Source organism: Sus scrofa, chromosome 11 (assembly GCF_000003025.6).
Source record: "Sus scrofa isolate TJ Tabasco breed Duroc chromosome 11, Sscrofa11.1, whole genome shotgun sequence".
In the NCBI taxonomy this organism is placed as follows: Eukaryota; Metazoa; Chordata; class Mammalia; order Artiodactyla; family Suidae; genus Sus; species Sus scrofa.
In genome coordinates, this window is record NC_010453.5 from 9,504,902 (window position 1) to 9,525,048 (window position 20,147).

A 20,147-nucleotide genomic window follows, 5' to 3' on the forward strand; every position below is an offset into this window, starting at 1 on the left:
CAAAGGAGACTCATTGTTTGTGAATCCTTTGTAGCCTCAGATGTCCACTCTTGAGGACTCTACCTTAATCTATGGGCTCTTATTTTGGGAATGAAAAATCACACAAATGTCCAGCAGGACTGGATATGGTGATTCTTTTTTTTTTTTTTGAATTTTTGCTATTTTTTGGCTGCTTCGTGGCATATGGAGTTCCAGCTCGTCTAATCAAGCTGTAGCCGCTGCCTCGCCAGGCCCAGCACGCGATCCAGCCGCGTCGCCCTCACCACAGCCACGCCGCCGATGTTCCCACTGAGCAGGCGGATCGCCCGCCCATGCCTGGATCGTCCACTGCGCCACGGGAACCTGGTGATTCTTTAAAATGCGCTGTGCCCTGCCAGGGCACTGCCTGACGCCTCAGTAGCTCAGATGCTCAGGGAGGCACCTGGGTGGAGAGGATGGGGGTGGTATGATGCTTTCTGTGACCTGGAGGCCCTTTGTGACTTTTTCACCCGTCCTTCTCCCCTATCCCTCTGTGATGGCTACGTGTGTGTGTGTACAAGGATACAACTATATGTGTGTATGAAAGTTCCTTGGTAAACAGCAAGACCCCAATGCACGCAGCTGTCATTGCTGTCTTCTCACTTTTTCCTTCATATGGAGTTTACTCCACATATGGTTGCTGATGACCCGAAGCAAGAAGATAATAGAGCCCATAGCATACAGGGCATCAGAAAGTTCCCTGGATGTTTACACTTCTAGGTCTGATGTTCTGATTCCCTGTGGTTCCCCTCATTAGGCTTCGAGATTCCGCTTGGAGGGGCCATGGTGAACTGCCATCCTGCACACTGCCTCTTCTGGCCTTGATTCCTCTGTCCCATTTCAATGGCTTTACCCACATGCTGGGAATTACTGCTACTGGAGAATCTCCTCGTTTGTGTGGTCACGCGATGTCACCTTGAGTCTATTTCTGATCTCTGCATAACATCTTCTCATTGGAATGTGGGAACACAAGGAGCTGTTCGTTTTACACTCCCCAGTCCTGGAACAAAAATTACAAAGTGTTCTGTCTTCTCAGAGAAAGACTGTTCCTCTCACTCTTATTCAGTTCCAAGAAACAACAGCTGTTGCTGTGTGTACAGTTGTTTAAAATTCCTTCATTTCATGTAAAGATCCAGCTTGATGCCTGCTTTGTGATTATCTAAGCCCTGAACAGTGATGGAGTCACAGGGCTGCAGGGGAGCTGGGCTGTGTTAAATGTGAATTTTGAGATTTATGGGAAAGATTAGGACAGCCACACAGCCCTCTGAAAAGTGAGCAGGGCAGCCAAACTACTGCTGGCATTTTATTTCAAGTGCTGCATCACTGCTTTGATGTTTTTTTATGCTTTGTACTTACCCTGCTGGAACCACTGCAAACGGATAGAAAACTAAGGAGAAATCTGCTCTCCTTTGCCACTTCCAAGGTTCTCTTGAGTTGAACGATCAGTTTCACGCAGTTCTAGAAGGGAAGCCAAGTTCTGGAGTATGTGGGGTTCCAGAGGGTGGCTCCAGTAGATCCCAGTGATGGATGGTGTCTTCCTGTGCAGCTGCTCTCCAGCATATTTCAGATGATTGGATAGATTTATTTCTCCAAGATAATCTGAACTGCCCATCTCTGTGGAAGTTAGCACACTCTGTGGTTCAAGTTAAATTGATAGTTATGTCTGTTTGCTTTTTATTTTCCCCTATAGATGAGGGAGCAACAGAGAAACTGAAGGACTGTGAGGAAAATCAGTGAATACCCCCATATCTTAGTTTTTGCCCAGTGCTCCCCAATTTGGCGCTTCCTCACTCCATGTCTCCAACTCTTGTCCATTTGGAGTAAGTGGGAATCCTGCCTCCCTTTGCCCCACCAGCCTCAGGAAAGGCAGGATCCCTTCTTCCTCAGCTGCCACCTCTGGATGTGGGTGCTCCCTTGGATCCTCCTTGGGCACAAAGTTCCTGGCAAAGCCGTGCATTACAGGGTTGAGACCAAGTGGTCATCACACGCTATCTTGGGAGTTTCTTTAGAAATTCTTGATAGGTTTGGAACCAAAGGAATGAATGTGGGGATTCTGAGAGAAGCAAGAAGAGATTTAGACTCGCCTTTGAAGTGGTGGAAGGGGAAGGCAGGGGCAGGCAGGAGGAGCCTAGAAGAGTCCTTCTGAATTCAGGCAAAGCTCCCACCCCCACTGTCCCGGGAACACAGAACCAAACCTCCCCAGGGGAATAGGGACTAAGTGGGGAAACAGTCCCGCCCACTCCCCTTGGCTAAGAAGGAGGAGGTCAGGTGACTTTCAGGCTTAGGCTTTTTTGTTTGTTCTCCCCCAAGCGCTTCCTTTTTCCAAAAATGGCTCCCACCTACCTGCTGAAGCCCCAAACCCTCGTAGCAGCTAGCAGGAGACAAAGCCTCTGATGCCCAAAAATGAGATAAAAGGCTTAATCATGCAGATCTCCAGGGGAGCACCTCTGTCTGAAACTCTTTTGTATTAAAATGTCATCGTATTAAAATGCCATCACCTTTTCAGCAGATGGGATGACTGACACCCACGGAGATGGCAGCGGTCTGCCACCCTTTTGGTTAGTGAGTGAGGACAGAGACCAGACAGGTAAGGAAAGGCGAGGAAGCCCTGTTCCGGGCAGCGTCCCTTGTGTCGCAAAAACCACCACGGTGGGTGGGGGTTTCCCCGAGAGACGACCCATTTTTAGGGCAACGGATCCACGTGCGTCCGTGGTGTGAGCGCTTCCGGTGTCAGGGCGGAGCCACGCGGTCGGTGCGCGCAGGAAGGCGGGGCTTCCGCGAGGCGTTTCCGGCTGGCGAGTCAGCGCCGCAGACCCCGGCGTGGAGGTGAGGGATGCTGGGGTCCGTCAGCCCCTGCCCCGGCGGCGGTGTTCCCTCTTCCTGCAGTGGAGGCTGAGCAGACGCGGCCGGGCGGAGAGGTGAGAGCGTCTGGGGTCGGGTTGGGGTCAGTGGGCGCTGAAACTTGGGGCTGCAGCGTTAAGTTACATCCGACCTTGAACTTGTCCCCAGTGTGTTGGTTGCGTCTTCGTCACAAGTGATGGCTGGTCTCAGGTGTGCTGTGGGGTTTTAGCGAAGCACTTGGACCAGCTCCATTAGGGGGTATCGAGGGGAGGGGAGGGCCGGGGCTTCCTCCCCTCCTGGGACTCTGTACCTGCGTGGGGTCCAGCGGGCAGGTCGGCCGGCGCGGGCGTGGGTGCGAGGACGTGGAAGCTGACGAGGGAGCCTGCCTCTGAGCACATGGAGACGCTTGTCTGGAGAACTCCCCAAAGTATCTGGGGGCCTTGGGGCTGTACTAATATCTGGAAATGAGAACCATGAGGAACTTGGTCTTCCGCGGGGAGGTACAAACTTCGCACACGTGCGCTTGGCCAGCTGCAGCCCTGCTTCCTGAGGAGCTAGGAAGACACAGCTGTCACGCATCAGCAAGTGTAGGTCTCAGGCTTCATTTGCTGGTTGGTTGCTCTACTTCTTTTCCTTCAAAGGAATAGGTCCCAGCCAATGAATTGATCATTCTTACCATTGTAATTTTTCCCTCCAAGGCCATTGGAGCTGGAGGGAAAAATTCACAGTGTGTCATTTTGAATAGTTGCTACCCCAGCCCTTGGTAAGCTTTACCCTGACCACCTAATCTGTGTCCTTCCTCTGATTTTTCTCCCCGCAGAGCCTCCCTTGTCAATAGGTATCTTGTTTCTTGGTTATTTTCTACGCTAGACTATAAGTTCCATGAGGACAGGGATTTGGGGGTCTGCTTTATTCACTGATTTATTGTTTTATTTATTGAACACCTAGGACAGTGTCTGGCACATCATGAGTGCTCCACACAGTTGTTGAAGGAATGCGCCAATCAGACTGTCCTATTTTCTGCAAGCAGATGTTCAGCGTTTGCTCATTTCAGAAACAGTCACATTTAACTTCTTGGAAGACCCGCCATTTCTCCATTCTTGGTGCTGGTAGAGAGTTGAAGTAGTCAAGGCACAAATGTAAATTACTTCATTAGCTTTGGAAGACTCCGCACTAGGTTATGAGCTCCATTTCTGGGCTTCTGTCTTCTTTATACGCCGTTTTCCTATGCCCAGCTCATTTTAGAGACTCGCATCATGGTGTAGCGGAACGTGCGCCAGGCGACGGCGTTTCAAAGCTGAGGAAGACATGCTCCACGTCCTGAGAGCTCACAGTCTGGTGGGGGAGGTAGAGTTCTTGCCAGCTAGTGAAGCGAGATACGATTCATGCAGCAAGAGTATTATGTAAGAGATGTGATAAATTCATTTGAGTAATAAAAAAAAGAGTACTATGTAAGGAAGCAAGTGGCTTTCAGGTGGGTGGTCAGGAAAGCCCATGGAGCAAATGATGCCCAAATAGAGTTTTTTTGTTTTTTGTTTTGTCTTTTGTCTTTTTTTGTTGTTGTTGTTGTTGCTATTTCTTGGGCCGCTCCCGCGGCATATGGAGGTTCCCAGGCTAGGGTTGAATCGGAGCTGTAGCCACCGGCCTACTCCAGAGCCACAGCAACTCGGGATCCGAGCTGCGTCTGCATCCTACACCACAGCTCACGGCAACGCCGGATCGTTAACCCACTGAGCAAGGGCAGGGACCGAACCCGCAACCTCATGGTCCCTATTCGGATTCGTTAACCACTGCGCCATGACGGGAACTCCCCAAATAGAGTTTTGAGGAATAAATAGGCTATTCTCACAGGACCAACACGATGGGGAGAGGGTCAGTGCAGAGTCACAGAGGTGGGAAGAGTGGCTTGGTATCACTGGACAATTGTGTGTACGATCAGGAGAGGCAGTGAGCATGGGGGACGTACCTCTAGCTCTGGGCCCTGGTCACTCTCTTAATGCTTCAAAACTGCTGTTCCGTGGGTGGCTGGACAGTTCAGAGTCCTTGCGTGTGCTGTGTCAACGGTGGCACTCCAGCTGACTAGGGTCTCTTTTATTCCTTTGCATAAACTTCCTGAGTCAAAGTTTTATGTGGCCAAATAGCAAGACAGAAGTAGAGCAGTTTCATGCCTAAGAATTCCATGAAGTAGATTCAGAGTGAAGTTTGAATGCACATGCTCCGGGCTCCCAGAACAGCAGTGGTTGCCTGTGGCTGCTCCAGTAACTAGTATGTTCTCTTCTCTCACACAGAAAAGGGGGCAGTTGAAAGCCCTCTTTGCCTATGAAAGCAAAACCTGAGAGGCATTGGAGAAGGCATGAGAAGGCATTTGGGGGAGAGGAGCAGAGCAAAGAGTTTGGATCATTTTTATGGGGCGTATGGTCTTTTGGGCTGCTGTGGCTTTCATAGCCTGTAGCTGAGAACGTTTGAGAGCTTCTACTTTCTTAATTAAGGGCTGCCTTTGTCATCTTTTAGAAGTTAAGCCTAGAACAAGTACAGTGGTTTCTTGGTAGCTACAGGGGATTGGCTGCTGGATCCCCTTTTGATACCAAAATCCAGGGGTGCTCAGGTCTCTTATATGAAGAGGTGTATATTTGCATATAACCTATTCACATCCCTCATAGACTTCATTTTTTATTTTTTTCATTGTTTAAATTATAGTTGATTTGCTGTATGCTGTCAATGTGCTATATAGAAAAGCAACCCAGTCATACATTTTATATATATATATATATATATACACACACACACAAATGCATTCTTCTTCTCATATTATCTTCTATCATGTTCTATCGCAAGTGATTGGACATAGTTCCCTATGCTATAAAGCAGGACCTTACTGCTTATCCATTCTAATTGTAATGATTTGCATCCACTAACCCAAAACTCCTAGTCCATCCACTCCCTCACCACTCCCACTTGGCAACAAGTCAGCTCTCCATGTCAGTGAGTCTGTTTCCATTCTGTAGATAGGTTCATCTGTGCCAAATTTTCGATTCCATGTATAAGTGATATCATATGGCATTTGTCTTTTCTTCCTGACTTCACTTAGTATGAGAATCTCTAGTTGAATCCATGTTGCTGCAAATGGCATTACTTCATTCTTTTTTCTTGCTGAGTAGTATTCCATTGTGTCTATGTAACACATCTTCCTAATCCCTTTATCTATAGATGGACATTTTGGTTGTTTGCATGTCTTGGCTATTGTGAATAGTGCTACATTAAACGCAGGGTTGCATGTATCTTCTTGAATTGTACTTTTGTCCAGATATATGCCCAGGAGTGGGATTTTGGATCATATGCTAGTTTTATATTTAGTTTTCTGAGGAACTTCCATATTGTTTCCATAGTGCTTGTACCAACTTGCAGTCTTGCCAACGATGTAGGAGGGTTCCCTTTTCTCCACACCCCCTCTAGCACTTGTTGTTAAATGACAGCCATTCCCACCAGTGTGAGGTGATATCTCATTGTGGTTTTGATTTACGTTTCTCTAATAATGAGTGATGCTGAACATTTTTTCATGCGCCTGTTGGCCATCCACATGTCTTCTTTGGAGAAATGTCTATTGAGGTCATCTGCCCATTTTTTGATTGGGTTTTTTGTTGTTATTGAGTTGTTTGTGTATTTTGGAGATGAAGCCCTTGTTGATTGCATCATTGGCAACTATTTTCTCCCATTCAGTAGGTTGTCTTTTCGTTTTTTTTTTTTTTTTTTTTCTTTGATGGTTTCCTTTGCTGTGCAAATGCTTGTAAGTTTGATTAGGACCCACTGGTTTATTTTTGTTTTTATTTCTGTTGGCTTGGGAGACTGACCTAGGAAAACATTCGTAAGGTTAATCTCAGAGAATGTTTTGCCTGTGTTCTCTTCTGGGAGTTTCATAGTGTATTGTCTTAGGTTTAAGTCTTTAAGCCATTTTGAGTTTACTTTTGTGCATGGTGTGAAGGTGTGTTCAGTTTGATTTGCATGCAGCTGTCCATTTTCCCCAGCACCACCTGAAGAAGCTTTTTCCCATTTTATCTTCTTGCCTTCTTTGTCAAAGATTAATTGACTCTAGGTGTCTGGGTTTATTTCTGGGTTCTCTGTTCTGTTCCATTGGTCTGTATGTCTGTTTTGGTACCAGTACCACACTGTCTGTAGCTTTGTAATATTGTCTGAAATGTGGGAGAGTTATGCCTGCTGCTTGGTTGTTTTCCTCAGCATTGCTTTGGCAATTCTGGTCTTTTATGGTTCCTTGTAAATTTTTGGACTGTGTGCTCTAGTTCTGTGAAAAATGTTATGGGTAATTTAATAGGGATCACATTAAATCTGTAGATTGCTTTGGGTAGTATGCCCATTTTAATGATGTTAATTCTTCCAATCCAGGAGCATGGGATATCTTGCTATTTCTTGGTGTCTTCTTTAATTTCCTTGATTAATGTTTTATAGTTCTCAGCATATAAGTCTTTCACCTCCTTGGTCAGGTATATTCTTAGGTATTTAATGTTTTGGGGTGTGATTTTAAAAGGTATTTTTTTTATATTCCTTTTCTAATATTTCATTGTTAGTATACAGAAATTTGCAACTGATTTCTGAATGTTAATCTTGCGTCCTCCTACTTTGCTGAATTGGTTGATCTGTTCAAGTAGTTTTTGAGTGGAGTCCTTAAGGTTTTGTGTATATAGTATCATTTCATCTGTGTATAGTGACAATTTTACCTCTTCCAATTCGGATGCCTTTTATTTCTTTTGTCTGATTGCTGTGGCTAGGACATCCAATACTATGTTGAATGAGAGTGGTGAGAGTGAGCATCCTTGTCTTGTTCCAGATTTTAGCAGGAAAGCTTTCAGCTTTTCTCCTTTGAGTATTATATTGGCTATGATTTGTCATAAATGGTTTTTATTATGTTAAGATATGTTCCCTCTATACCCACTTTGGTAAGAGGTTTTTTTTTTTTAATGAATGGTTGTTGGATTTTGTCAAATGCTTTTTCTGCATCTATCGAGATGATAGACTGACTTTTCTTTTGTTAATGTGGTGTATGACATTGATTGATTTGTATATGTTGAACCATCCTTTCAAACCTGGGATGAATCCTACTTGGTCATGGTGTATGATCTATTTTACGTGTTGTTGGATTCATTTGGCTAAGTTTTTTTTTTTTTGAGAATTTTACATCTGTATTAATCAGAGATAGTGGCTTACAATTTTCCTTTTTGGTACTATCTTTGTCTGGTTTTGGTATTAGGGTGCTGGTTGCTTCATAGAATGTCTTTGGGAGTATTCCTTCTTCCTCAGTCTTTTGGAAAAGTTTAAGAAGGATGGGTGTAAGTTCTTCTTTGTATGCTTGGTAGAATTGGTCTGTGAAGCCATCTGATCCCAGGCTTTTGTTTGTAGGGAGTGTTTTTATGACATATTCAATTTCATTTCTAGTAATGGGTCTGTTCAAATGATCCATTTCTTCTTGATTCAGTTTTGGTGGTCTGTATGTTTCTAGAAAGTTGTCCATTTCTCCTAGGTTGTCAAATTTGTTGGCATATAATTGTTCATAGTATTCTCTTTTTAATTTTATTTATTTATTTATTTTTGTATTTCTGCAGTATCATTGATATTTCTCCTTTTGCATTTCTTTCTTTGTTTTCTTTCTTTCTTTTTTTTTTTTTTTTTTTTTGTCTTTTGTCCTTTGAGGGCTGCACCCGCGGCATATGAAGGTTTTCAGGCTAGGGGTCTAATCGGAGGTGTAGCTGCTGGCCTATGCCAGAACCACAGCAATGCCAGATCCGAGCTGTGTCTACAACCTACACCACAGCTCACGGCAACACTGGATCCTTAACTCACTGAGCGAGGCCAAGGATCAAAGAACCTGCAACCTCATGGTTCCTAGTCGGATTCGTTTCCACTGTACCATGACGGGAACTCCCTTTTGCATTTCTTATTGTTTGTTTGGGTTCTCTCTTCTTGGTGAGTCTGGCTAGAAGTTTGTCAGTTTTGTTTACCCTTTCAAAGAACCAGTTCTTGGTTTTATTGATTTTTTTTCTATTGTTTTTTGAATCTCTAATGTATTAATTTTCCCTCTGATTTTATGATTTCTTTCCTTCTGCTGATTTTAGGTTTTGTTTTTTTCTTTTTTGAGAAAGGTCTGTATCTCTATGAACTTCCTCTAAGAACTGCTTCTGTGGAATCCCATAAATTTTGAATGGTTGTGTTTTCATTGTCGTTTTTCTCACAGTACTTTTAAATTTCCTTTTCACCCATTGGTTTTTTAAAGTAGCATGTTGTTTAGTCTCCATGTAGTCAGTTTTTTCACAATTTTATCCCTGTGGTTGATTTCTAGTTTCATACCATTGTCTTCAAGAGATGAGGCTTGCAATAATTTCTGTAGTCTTAAATTGGTTGAGGTTAGTTTCATGCCCCAGTATATGTTCAATCCTAGAGAATGTTCCATGCGCACTTGAAATGAATATATATTCTTGTTTTTTTTTTTGAATGTAATGTTCTGAAAATATAATTAAGTCTGACTTTTCTATTGTGTCATTAGGATCTCTGTTGCCATGTTGATTTTCTGTCCAGAGGATCTATCTGTTGATGTGAGTGGGATGTTACATTCTCCTATTATTATATTCCCATCAATTTCTCCTTTTATGTCTGTTAGTATTTGTTGTATGTATTTGGGTGCTTCTGTATTGGGGGCATATGTATTGACAAGTTTAATATTCTCTTCTTGAATTGACCTGATCCCTTTATCATTAGTGTCCTTCTTTATCTTTCTTATGGCCTTCATTTTAAAGTCTGTTTTGTCTGATATGGGTGTGGTTACTCCCACTTTCCTGTCATTCTCATTCTCATGAAATACCTTTTTCCATCCTCTCACTTTCAGTTTATGTGTGTCCTTTGTCCTCAGGTGAGTCTCTTGTAGGCAGCATATTGTGGGCTCTTGTTTTATTTATCTAGTCTGCCACTCTTTGCCTTTTGATGGGAGCATTCAGGCCATTGACATTTAAGGTAATTATTGATAAATAGGTATATACTGCCACTTTAAACCTTGTTTCCAGTTGATTTTATATCCTGTGTTTCTCCTTTGTTCATTTTTTTTTTTTTGGATGGTTTCCTTGTATTTCATACTTGTGTCCTCTTCTTTTTGTTTTTGTGAATGTAGTTTTTGGTTTTTATTTGTGATTGTCCTGTTCTTCAGGTATGTTAACCTCTTCCTCTATCTGGTTGTTTTAGGCCAATAGTCACATAGCCTCAAACACATTCTTAAAAAAAAAAAAATCAGATTTTCTTCCCCACATTTTACAATTTTGGTGTCCTTTATTACATCTTCACTTTTATCTTTTTGCTGTTCCTTGTGTTTATCATCACTTTTACAGATAGTTTTTTTTTTCTTTTAGATCTGTATACTGGCTTATTTAAGTGATTACTTTCCAGTTGTGATTTCTTCTGTTCTCTATCTTCTTTCCTATTTAGAAGGAACCTTCCAGTATTTCTTTTAGAGTGGGTTTAGTATTGCTTTATTCTTTTAGTTTTTGTTTGCTGGAGTAATTCTTTATTTCTCCTATTTTAAATGATAATCTTGTCAGGTAGAGTAGTCTGGGCTGCAAATTTTTCCCTTTTAGAACTTTGAATATATTTTGCCACTCTCTTCTGCTCTGTACTGTTTTTGTAAAGAACTTAGCTGAGAGCCTTATGGAGATTCCTTTATAATTAACTCTTTGTTTTTCTCTTTCTTGCTGCCTTTTGAATCCTCATCTTTAACTTTTGCCATTTTTAACATAATATGTCTTGGTGTGTGGCTGTGTGGATTCCACTTTTTGGGGCCCTCTGTGCTTCCTCTGTCTTGAAATGTATTTCCCTTTACATTTGGAAAGTTTTCAGCCATAATTTCTTCAAATATATTTTTCAATCCCCTTTTCTCTTTCTTTCCTTCTGGAATTCCTTTTATCCCATAGATCTCTTATATTGCTTTTCAGATTTTTTTTTTCATTTTGTTTCTGTGCTGTCCTGATTGGGTGAGTCCCATTATTCTATCTTCTAAGTCAGTAATTCATTCCTCTGCATTATTCATTCTGCTCTTCAATTCCTTTAACTCACCTTGCATCTCTGCAAATGAATTTACTCATTTTTCTTGGTTTCTCCTTATACTTTCTCATTCCTTTCTAAAGCAATCTGCATTACTGTTCATATCTTCAATATTTTCATTACCTCTTTTTTGAGGTCAGTGTCTGTCAGACTGCAGACGTCTGTTTCATTGTTTGCTCCTTCAGGGAAGTTCTCCTATTCTTTTAACTGGGAATGGTTCCTGAGCTGCTTCATTTTGCTTGTATTTTTCTTATTCTGTGTGATTAGGGAAAAGTTATCTACTGTAGTCTTGGAAGGTTATTTATATGTGAGAGCATCCCTGGGTAGTTTGTGAGGGCTTACTGGTGTTTTGTTTTTGTTTTTGTTTGTCTGTTTTTTGCTGTGAAGGCTGCTTTGGCTTAGATGCTTGCTGTCTCTTTCCTCAGTGTGTGCAGCCTGTTAGCCCCTTCATAGGGGGTGTGCTGGTGTTCGGTCTCTGCTTGCTTTCAGATGGATGGAAGTAGCGGGCAGGGCCTATAGCTAGTGCCTGGTTGCTAGGCCTTCGACAGTGGCAAGGACCTGCAGGGAGGTGGAGGCAGCACCCAGAGCCTTTGCTGGCAGCAGTGGCAGGGCATGTGCATTCCTAGGGGCGTGAGGGCAACAGATGGTGCTCGGTTCCAGAGCCGTCCTCAGCAGTGACCCTTGAGGTGACTGGAGCCGCAGGTGGTGCCTGTTCATGGGACCCCCTAGTGGTGGTGGGCCGTGTTCACCTCTGGAGTCTGAGATGGCTGCTGTGGTCTGTACCTGCCACCCCATAGCCCAAGCAAGAGGTGCCCTGGCAGCTCAGCAAGGCACAGAGAACGATGTTCCTGTGGCAGTCTTGCGCCTTCTGCTCCCCCCCCCCCCGGCAACGGTGCCTTGCTTGTCCTGTGGGTCCAGGTCTCCTCCTCTCTTGGCTGTGGCACTCTGTTCCCAAGCCCCTCAGTTTGTCTCCACAGAGCCAAGCCTGGTCCTCTCCCCAGAACTGACCCTGTAGCCTGAGTCTCAGGGCCCAGCCCTGCCAGTGTCTCAGGCTGTGGTGTCCTGGACGGTGGTGCTGATGGTTTGTGTGGCTCTCTCTCTGCTTGGCCCTCAGTCCGGCTGCTGTGCTTTTCTCCCAGGCTTCGAGGTTCCCCCTCTGTTCCAGCCGACAGGTGGCCTCCTAGGGTGCAGATGGCTTTCCTCTGTCACAGCTCCCTCTCAGGGGTCCTGGTCCTGTCCGGATTCCTTTTTTCTCTTTCTTTCTGTCCAGTTATGTGGGGCGTTTCTTGCCCTTTTCAGAGGTCTCAGGTCTTCTGCCAGTCTTCAGTAGATGTTCTGTGTGAATCATTCTACATGTAGATTTTTTTTTTAGTGTGTTTGGTGTCTTACCTCTCCGCCATCCCGCTCTCCCTCCCATAGACTTTAAATCATCTCTAGCTTTCTTGTAATACGAATTCAATGCAAATACTACATAAGTTATTTTAATGCAGTGTAAATGCTGGTTGCTGGTGCATAACAAATGTAAGTATTGCTTTTTGGAACTTTCTGGAATTTTTTTTTTTTAATTGCTACACCTGCAGCATATGGAAGTTCCTGGGCTAGGGGTTGAATCAGAGCTGCAGCTGCTGGCCACAGCCAGCAACAGCAATGCCAGATCCAAGCTGTGTCTGCAGCCTACACCACATCTCATGGCAAAGCTGGATCCTTTAACCCACTGGGTGAGGCCAGGTATTGAACCTGCATCCTCAGGGATACTAGTCAGATTCTTAACTCACTGAGTCACAACAGGAACTCCTTGGTTTTTTTTTTTTTTTGGGTACTTTTGATCTGTAGTTGGTTGAATCCTTGGATGCACAACCCTCAGATAGGGGGTAGACTGCACAGGGGTGGAAGGCAAGAGGCCCAGAGTCAGATGTGGCTGCAATTCATGGTCCAGTGGTGCAGCCATAAGTCACTTCCTCAAGCCTCACTTTCTTCTCCTCCCAATGAAAATGGAGTGTAGCTAGAGTTCACTGATGATTCTAGAAAAATAGTATAAAAATGTTCTTACAACACTTTAAGAAGAGTGAAATGTAAAAGAAATCCCTACCCATCACGGTAATGCCTTCAGCACAGGTCAGGCATCCAGAAAGGTCTGCAGATGACAGCCTCACTTCCATGTAAAACTTTATTTGGGAGGGATGTTGGCAACAGCTTATTGCAAGAGCTGCCTTGGAGATAAATCTTCTTCCCCAGGAAGCAAGGTTTTTCACTTAAAGGATGAAGCATGAAAATCACCATGTATTTTATAGGAAAGAAAGGATATATTTAATGGATATAAATTTATTTGCCTTGGCAATTATTTATTTACAATTGATGATTGATACCAACAATTGAGGTAAAAAATATACATGAGGTATAAATATAATATTTAAAGGCAATATCATATTTCATTTCCATTGGCAAGATAACAATGAGTAAAATACTGTAGTATTTGACAAACAAGCTCGATGCATCTTTCCCCCCTTTTTAAAAAAGATGCCCTGTGTTATTAATGCAGGAGTGATGTGATTAGCATGTGCATAAAAATTAAAAAGTCAGGTAATGTGAAGAGGAGGGGAGTCAGAAATACAGTCATGTTTGTTTTTATTCTAAGTATCCCCTAGGTCCTAGCTTCTCAGAGTGTGGTCTTCGGGCTGGCAGCCTGGACAGCCCGGCAGCTGTTCAGAATGCAGAATTTCAGGCCCATCTCATACTCGGAATCAGAGGCTCACTGTCACAAGATCTCCAGGTGACCCATGTGCTGCTAAGGCTTTCCTGTTCTAGGCGACACACCACCATTCATCCTGTGTGCCTGTCATATTTCCAGAAACATAGCGCCCCGTCTATGGAGCAGGACCAGCGTGAAGCTAGATTCAAATCCACCAATCTCATCTGTGCATATTAATGTACTCGGCATATATGGCTAAATGAAGATATATGCCAGAAGTGCATTTATTTTGCTCACAGAGCACTGCCGCCGAAATAGAAAATTATGGGTTTGCTACCACCTTCTTAGGTAGGCAAGGAAGCCAAAAATTCCTAGGTCATAATTCAAATAGTATGATTTTACTTGTACCATATAGAACTATATATAGCACTTTTATTCCTCTCAAAAGAATTGCACATTACGGATAAGAGAAAGCATGACATAAATGCATAAAATACAAAAAAAAGGAAATCACTCATTTTTTTTTTGCCTCCAACACAATCGCTAAATTAGGATATCGATCTCTCCCTGATATCAAACATAGCAAAAGCCCTGTACGGCTGTTGAATTACAATAAAAAACCAACTTAATCCATTAGCAATTAGTTAAGGAGAGTCAGTTTGCTTAGTCTGTACACTAATAGATAAGGTTGGGTCAAATGCATCGGTAGCTGACTGGCTAGAAGAAACATGAAATTAACAACCCTATTTTTAAAAACGAATTGAAGAACAGAGTTTTGGTCTTAACGTTCTGACTGCAGATCTCATGAATTAAGAGCATCATACATGCGATGTTAGACCTCCCTGCAGCTCTAATGGTCCAGGACTTACGGCCATCATCTCCCTTTAAATTCAGTGCAACACATTGGGAAGAAAATGCCAGTCAGCTGCGACCACACAGGCCACTGGCCAAAGAGAACGACATTTAAGAACACTATGAAGTGTATCGATGAAAACGCCATGAATCGCAGAGGCTCCCTTTGGCTGTGAACATGCAGAGGCTCTTATATGCAGCTCTAATCAGCAGGGACGTAGTGGTTCTGTTTCAGTCGCTGGCGCTGACTCCAGAGGTCCATGGTCATCTGACATCTCCCTGAAACTGTGTCTGTCTGCTGGCCCCGTGGCAACGGGCCATCAAGCCTTAAATTTGGTAAGGACGTCTCACCCACGTCTTTGCTTTAAAGAGGACGAAGTCGTCTTCCGCGATTTTATCCAAGACGCCTCTCTGTTTTAAATAACACAGACAAACTGACAACATGTCAGAACCATTTAAGTTACTTTCCTTTGGTTGGCTTATCTTTGGTAGAATATCAGGGCAGACTGAAAAATAGTTTCACACTTTGGTGTTCGCAGTAAATTCTGCAGAGCGTATAGGACTGCGGGGAAAGGGGGCCCAGAGCAACTTGGAAAGACCACGTGAGGAAGGGACTCACCGAGTCAGACGCGTTCCTTTTCAAAATAGGCAATAATATACACATTGATATTTTACATATATACAGAAGGCTAGAGCTATATACACATGTACATATGCTGTACATTTATTTACAGTTAAGAATATGCTTCTTAGAAGCCTTTAAATAGCAAATTAGGCAATGCACAAGGAATAATCCATTTAATTTTAAGTAACATAGATAAATGTTCTGATTTTTTAAAATATTATATTAGTAGGGATTTAGCCGTCTCCAGGAAGGCTAGGAAAGTTCTCCAAAGTTCTCGCCCAGCTTCTCTGTGCTTCCGTCTTGAGGCGCTCACCTTCTCCGTTCCGCGCTCTCCCTTGCTTGCTCACGAGCCCGGTCTCTCCCACAAGTGTTTACTCTCGCTTCCTCTTCCCTGAGTTTGTGTCACACCGGGGAAAACTCAGATTTTAGTTTCTGGACCCTCAGCAATGAGGGGCTGAAAAGAGTTTCTAATCCTGGCAACTTCCGCCGCACACAGATGTCCAAAGCCTTTGTTGTACCATTCTGGGGAGTGACCTCTGTGGGGACAAAAATCAGAAAGGGAGTGGGAGAGTCTCTTTCCAAATCACGTCCCTCTATCAGTGCGCCCGCCTGCTCGGGGCTGCTGCTCGGGAGTCTGGGACCCTCCTGTCAAAAGGGGCCTCAACGCCTTTGCAGCCGAGCATTGCGTCTGTCTGTCCCGTGTTCGCCGGGTGCCTTAAAATGAGCGCGTGAGCTCAGGGGTGATTCAGGCCTAAGTCTAGAAGTTGCTTAGAAAACTCAGTTTATATCCACCCAGACCTAGGACTTGGTCCCGCATCGTGAAAGCCCTGACGGGCCTGGATAAGGTAGGGCCTTCTCGAAGGAGGGCCGCGGCGGCGAGCAGCCAAGGGGGCTCGTCCCTACCGCGTGCTGGGCCCGAGGGTTGGTGTGTGTTTGCTCGGAGCAGCAGCACAGCCGTGTGACTGGGCCCGAGCGGGAGATGGAGGCGCGCACAGGCTGCGGGAGAAAGTCGGAACCTTACCCAGGGCGGGCGGAGCGAGGCCAAGCGCGGGGGAGGCAGACACGCTTGTCAGACACGAAGGGAAAAGGGACCGCGAGGTAAGGCCGCAGAGGCGACGCAGGCGAACGTGCGGGGCGCGTGCCCGGGGCGCGTGCTCACCTCAGGTCCACCCTGCAGACGTGGGTCAGCCGTGACTTGCCCGAGCCGCAGGGCTCTATGAGGTACTGCGAGTCCATCACCACGGCCCGCACGCCGCCCAGGAGCGGGGCCTCCTCGTGCTCCACGGAGAGGGACACCAGCGTGCACATCCCTTTGGGCAGGTCTGTCCTCCAGGTCCTGCAGCAGAACAAACCCGCCCGTGAGAATGACGCCCAGAGGGAAGAACGCCGAGGGTGGCGCCCGGGTTCACCCTGTGTCCTCCTCCTGCCCAAATCCGAAGCCCGGTGCTTGGATTAAATAGGAAATGGTTTCCCCGTGAGTGTGCAAAGCTTACACAGTGCAGCTCAAAGCAGGGGAGGGGGATGGCGACACAGAAAGGGGTGGCGTGTCCACTGCAGTGGTCAGAGCAGCATCTCCCTGCCTTGACCCGTGATCCAAGACTTGAAGGAGAAGGTACGTGGACCACAAGGCCCCGAGGGGACGAACTCAGCACCCAAGAGGACTAGTGATGAACCAGACCTGCTTCCTACAATAGGAATTCCTTGGGACCACGAGACAAGAGGTACAGAGTGACCCGGAGGTCGGACGTGTTTTGCAGCTTTCAGGGAGGCTTTCAGAATCGCAACCGGCGGCTGCGGCGGCTCCTGGCCATTACGAAGGGCGGGCCTGACCATTCTGGAAAGTCGCTTGCTCACTTCATACGGCAAACATCTGCTGGATGTGCCGAGCTCCGGGAAGCCACTAAGGTCACACAGATCTCCAGCCCAGCAGGAGAAACAGACCTACGACGAGGATCCTGAACCACCACAGCGAGGGCAGGGCTGTGGCTGTGCAGGGCATCCTCTGAGATCAGGTACCGGGGAAGGCTTCCTGGAGGAGGTGAGGGGATGTGTGAACTGGCCAGGCTTAGACTGAAGAAACCTAGACTTAGGTGGACTGCTCCCTGCCTTCAGATCGCTGGGTGGCTCTTGAGTGGGAGCAGATACACCCAGCTGATTTGACTCTAAACGGCAGGGCTGTGAAGGCGTGTTTCCGTCGGTGCAGAGCAGCGCCGTCTCACACATGCACTCGCCACAAGGGGACGGGCCGTATGAGCAGTGGTGAGCTCACTGTCACCGGGGCTGTTCAAGCACAGAGGGGCTCCCACTTGGGAAAGCGTGTAGATGGATGTCAGGAAGCATGAGAGCATTTCCGCTGTGGCTTAGGTGTGATGATGGCAGTCTCACTTACCTGCATCACAGGTCCTACCCTCTTGCCTCGCTCTCTCATCTGTACCTTCTGGTGGGGTCTATGCACCAGAAAGAGGAACTTAAAAAAATTTTTTTTTTATTTTTTTAAATTATAGTTGATTTTACAATATTGTGCCAATCTGTACAGCACAGTGTCTCAGTCATACCTATATACATTCTTTAAAAAATGTATATTCTTTTTAATATTTAATATTATGTTAATACTATGTGCCATCATGATCTGTCCCAGGAGATTGGATATAGTTCCCTGTGCTGTTAGTAGGATCGCACTGTTTATTCCTTCTGCACGTAATAGCACGGATGCAGCTACTAACCCAAACTCCCACTCCCTCCTCGCTCCCCCCGCCCCCCGAAAGAGGAACTGTGACTTAGAAGGTGGAAAAAGCAAGCCCTGCACAGACACTTCGCAACTTTTCCGCGCCTGTGACCATTCTCTTTTCATGCGTGATGTTGTGGTTGCTAACAAAGCGTGAACGTTGTACAGGTTTGTGGGGAAAAAAGGGAAAAGGCTTTGGTGACTGTCACTGAGGATCTTGAGGAACCAGAGAAGGGGGTGGAGTGAGGAGTAAATGGGTGGCCGCGACCGGAGACCCGCACTGGGTGGCCAGCCCCACAGGAAGACCCCCTGGAGACGGGAGGTGCCTCAGCCCACGCCTCCTCTCGGGCCTGTCCTGTCGCTTTGTACCTCTTGTCTCGTGGTCCCAAGGAATTCCTATTGTAGGAAGCAGGTCTGGTCATCACTAGTCCTCTGGGTGCTGAGTTCGTCCCCTCGGGGCCTTGTGGTCCACGTACCTGCTCCTTCAAGTCTTGGATCACGGGTCAGGCAGGGAGATGCTGCTCTGACCACTGCAGTGGACACGCCACCCCTTCCTGCCCCCCTCCCTTACTTATCTTCCTCCTAATAATTCTCTCCCCCTTACTTACTGTTTCCTGACTTTCTCTCCCTAATGAAACAGAAATCCCGAGCGAGCAGGATCGCGGTCTGTTGGGGTCACTGCAATATCCTGGAGCCTCCGCCGTGCCTGGCACACGGCGGACATGGAAGGAGGCACTGGGAGCAGCAGCTGGCAGGACTGCAGGGTGAGTGGAAGGAGGGCCTTCCAGCCGGGCCTTGGCCCTCGGCCCCCCTGAGGGGGGAACAGGAGGGCTCTGGCAGGGCTCCACCGCTGGGGCTGCCGTCCCAGAACTGATTTCCTGCCTGCAGGAGGGCCGGTGTAAAGCTGGACTTCCACAAGATGACTGATGTCCCAGTAACCGCCCGCTTTCTCCGCCCGCATCCTAAGGCGGCTGAGATAAACACATACACTCGGGGGGAAGGGACCTTTAAAATTCCAAGTCCTCAGGACCAATTCCAAAGGCATAGATAGCCCATGTGAAAAGTCACCTTCAGGTGGCCATGAAGACGACTTTAATAAAGAAACTATCTTAAATACACATTTGGGGATTTCGTGAGTGATTCCTTTTATGTTGCCAATCTACAAGAAGAGGCAGGGTTCACCATTCGTTACCGGTTAAAAAAAGGATGTATTGACTTAATTACATTTTACGGGGCTTTGCTGCTCTCCTCAGTGCCTGGCCTTTCAGGCTCAGTGTGGACTCCCCGGCCCAGGGCACAGCTCTGCTGTGGAAACTTCAATCCAAACCTAGAGAGCAGGGGTCCGGAACTCAACCCACAAATCTGTTAGAAGGGGTGTTTTTCACCGGCAGACACCAGACGCTCAAGCCTTGTCGGGCCCTGAAATCTTTCCGGGCCCCCGAGTGTCTCAGCCGAGTTGGACCTCCAAGGCTGTGCCCAGGTTTCCAGGCATGGTGACGAGTTAGGAACATCCGAAATCATGAATTCTGAAGGTGCACACACTCCGGGTGGAGTCATACAACTAGAGACTTGCTTTCCCAAAGGAGAGACACAAAATCGGGAGAAAACCCAGTCGGATTCAGTGTGCATAATTTGGCAGAAACTACGACTGGACAACAGCAGCTATTCTTGGGACTCTGTTCTGAGGAAATGAACAGTATTTATGGCCTAATAAACCATATGCTCTATAATGAAAGAGGCCGTGAGAGAGCCCGGCAGAGCTGTAAATTGGGTGAGAGAAGCAGGAAGTCGGGCATAAATAAATACAGCCAAGAAGCCAGTTTTCACGGAGGGAGTGAGGACCTCTGGGTGTTCCCCGCGGAGGCTGCACTTTGGGGGGGGGGACTGTGCCAAAGGCCTCAGTCTGCAGCTCTTACCCTGCTTGTGGAACAGAGGCTCTTAAACCCCAGAGACGCCTTACCTGAGAACCACGAAGTCTCTGGAAGGATGGGGCGCCATGCTGTTCAGCACGTACTGGTAGACTTCGGTTTGCTTGTCCAGAGTCTCCACCACCTTCCACTGCACAAAATCCTCATCCCACAGGTGGCGCTCCCTGAGCACGCGATTCAGAACCACCGAGGGGGGCGCTTCCACCTCCACGGACGCCTTCCACAGCCGCAGCGGGTGCCTGTCTCCCACCTTGGGAAGGACACCAGCTAAGGCTCAGGAGGCCCCTGGCTCCAACCAAACCCTCCAACCAAACCACCCCAATTACGTAATTCGGAAGAGTGACTCTGCATACCTCAGGGGTCGCTTTTTTTTTTGCT

The 20,147-nt window shown here is 46.2% G+C and overlaps 1 protein-coding gene and 1 long non-coding RNA gene across 2 annotated transcripts in view; one reads left to right on the forward strand and one right to left on the reverse strand.

Annotated features, from left to right (window-relative positions):
- Nucleotides 366-18,836, forward strand: LOC102159614. The gene is made up of 3 exons (XR_002336488.1): nt 366-2,936; nt 16,811-17,128; nt 18,482-18,836. It is a non-coding gene; the product is annotated as an uncharacterized LOC102159614 (long non-coding RNA).
- STARD13 (StAR related lipid transfer domain containing 13) overlaps nt 13,234-20,147 on the reverse strand; it is a 220,236-nt gene continuing 213,322 nt past the window's right edge. The window contains 3 exon segments of the mRNA XM_021065185.1: nt 13,234-15,652; nt 16,276-16,452; nt 19,802-20,019. Coding sequence (XP_020920844.1) covers nt 15,535-15,652; nt 16,276-16,452; nt 19,802-20,019 — 513 coding nt within the window. The 3' untranslated portion in view covers nt 13,234-15,534.